The sequence below is a fragment of the Telopea speciosissima genome, chromosome 2, assembly GCF_018873765.1.
Source record: "Telopea speciosissima isolate NSW1024214 ecotype Mountain lineage chromosome 2, Tspe_v1, whole genome shotgun sequence".
Taxonomy (NCBI): Eukaryota; Viridiplantae; Streptophyta; class Magnoliopsida; order Proteales; family Proteaceae; genus Telopea; species Telopea speciosissima.
In genome coordinates, this window is record NC_057917.1 from 50,286,554 (window position 1) to 50,288,866 (window position 2,313).

At 45.0% G+C, this 2,313-nt stretch overlaps 1 protein-coding gene across 1 annotated transcript; it reads right to left on the bottom strand.

The window, feature by feature from the left end:
- Positions 1 to 280: 280 nt before the first annotated feature.
- On the bottom strand, positions 281 to 1,884 carry LOC122652677 (probable carboxylesterase 15). The gene is made up of 2 exons (XM_043846482.1): positions 1,202 to 1,884; positions 281 to 644 (listed from the first exon to the last, which is right to left on the bottom strand). Exons 1-2 carry the CDS (start codon positions 1,882 to 1,884, stop codon positions 329 to 331), a joined length of 999 nt encoding a protein of 332 aa, XP_043702417.1. The 3' UTR covers positions 281 to 328.
- Positions 1,885 to 2,313: the final 429 nt, after the last annotated feature.

Consider the following 2,313-nt stretch of genomic DNA (forward strand, 5'->3'; position numbering starts at 1 on the left):
TGAGGTTATGAAAGTATTTAGTTTCGGTCCTATTACGATTTATACATATCGTATCTTGAACCGAATTATAACTGAAATCAAACCAATTGACATTCTTAAATCAAATAGCAACGTTGCAAATATAACTGAAGTTGATAAAGGCCAGAACTCACCCCGATATGTGTTTTAATGAAAAGGGTATTACATCTACCAATGTACCTTCAAGAATATTTTTCCCACCTTGTAACCACTATCTGAATAGAACTATAAACATTGGAGGACATAGAAAGTATGATTTTGCAAAAAATATGATGACACTAGTGAAAAAGGTGTGTGCAGCAAGTGCAACTCAGCTCTGGTTGTTAGAGCTTTCAATGATGAATCTTTTGATGATTTCCATCAACTTCTTTGATGCTTCAGAATTGGGATGGATTGCAAAGAAACCATGATCCTCTCCCTCGAATTCGACATACTCTATTTTCTTTCCCCATTCTTTCAATCTTCTTACGAAATCTTCAGTCCTGTCCTTTAGTATATCACAGCTACCAACTACTGCCAGGATAGGATCAAGAGCCACAGTTTCAAGGCTTGGGCTAGAAGGTCCAAACGGGTTCGCCAATGGATGATCTCTCGTCTCTCCAACCGGTAGTGATAGCTTCCAACATCTGTCCAATATCATCGATCATGGGTAAGGGAAAAGTATACTCATCTAAGATCATTATTGTTCTGCTTTTTATCTGATAAAATCGATAATACCCTTCCCTTTCAATTATTCTCGATATATACACATGCCAGGACACCCAAACCCATGGACAAAAGGATTCTTCATTCACCGTTGGTGAAGGAAAACTGCCTCCAATCATTAGATGCCCAATTATTTAGAACTTAGAATAGTGTCATGTCATATGGGGATCGGGCTCCTCTCCAATGAGAACCCCGCCCAGTGCATGCTTAGTGAGGCATTCAACGGCGGGGCTGCTCTGCATATGCTGAAATACGTGCTGAGGTGGGCCAGGCACACATCCTGGTGTGTTGCCAGCAACCCCGCCATGGATGCTTCACTGGACACTCACTGGACGGGGTGCTCGCAGGGGAGGGAGCCGAATCCGATGTATGGCTCATCAGAGGCTAGCAATTGCCCAGCCCCCAGAACCCAGACCCACCTGATAACTGTAAGAAGGTGAAGGTGGTGGTGATTCATGATTGGAGCTTAGAAAATTACCTGTCCAAAACCTCCAAACCCCAAGGATTCCCCTCCTGTCCTTCCAACTCTGACTTCATCCGTCCAGTTCCGCCAAAGTAGGCACCCAAAAGCACATAACCTCGCACTCGAACAGGAGCAAAATCAGGCGACCCGGCTCCGAGTCCAACCGCGAGATGATGAGCGATGTTGCCTCCAGCCGAGTCTCCCACGATAAAAACTCGGTCGAAATCGGCAACATCATCAGTGAACCAAGTGTCGGGATTATCGGAAAGAGCCTGAGCTTGGAGCCACTTAATCGCTGTAAATCCATCTTCGATTGCAGCTGGAAGACGATTCTCAGGTGCCAGACGATAATCAATTGAGACAACGATGGCTTGAAGCTCTGATGCAAGACTGATACAATATTTATGACCGTAGGGCAAAATGCGAGAGAAGACGCAGAAACCACCTCCATGGATGTAGTAGCAGACTGGGAGCTTTGTGTTTGTGATAGCAGAAGAAGAGGGCTTGTAGAGAGTGAGTTGGATACCATGAATTGGGTCGAAAGTAACGTCTTTCCAGATCACTGAGCCATCTTCTTGGTGGACGTCCACGTTGAGGTTTTGCGGATCAGTGCGGACTATAGAGCCGTCGCTATAGACTTGGACCACTCCAAATAAATCATCTACCACATAGGGTGTGGTGACGCTGGTGTTTGACATCTCTCTCTCTCTCTCTCTCTCTCTCTCTCTCTCTCTCTCTCTCTCTGTGTGTGTGTGAGTGTGTGCGTGTGATGTGCTTGAATTTTAACGAGGAGAGTGAGAATATATAGTAAGGCAATATGATTCTTGTGGTAGGAATTTTTTTCAGATTTTAGTGCCTCTAAGAAGAGTGGGGGTTGGACTCCATCTGGGCAGTATGTTCGGGCAGGGGGTAGGATGGTCATTTTTGCCCCCTATGAGAGAAATTGCAGGAACTGTATCGAGTAAGGAATCAGACGGATAAAGATCCGTCTTGCTTAGTAAACTTTTGTGTCACATTTTCTGTGGAAAAATATCCCGTCAATTTGTTTGCCCGTCATTTTCCAATTCCTTCTAATAGAGGGAGGTGGACCCAATCCGGGGAATGTGTTCGGACAAGGGGTAGGGTGG

Bases quoted from the DNA above. Each gene is read 5' to 3' on its own strand.
- LOC122652677 (XM_043846482.1), bottom strand. From the start codon at position 1,884: ATGTCAAACACCAGCGTCACCACACCCTATGTGGTAGATGATTTATTT. The intron at 645-1,201 runs GTAATTTTCTAA...GATATTGGACAG, and splicing joins GGTTTGGAGGTTTTGGACAG to ATGTTGGAAGCTATCACTAC.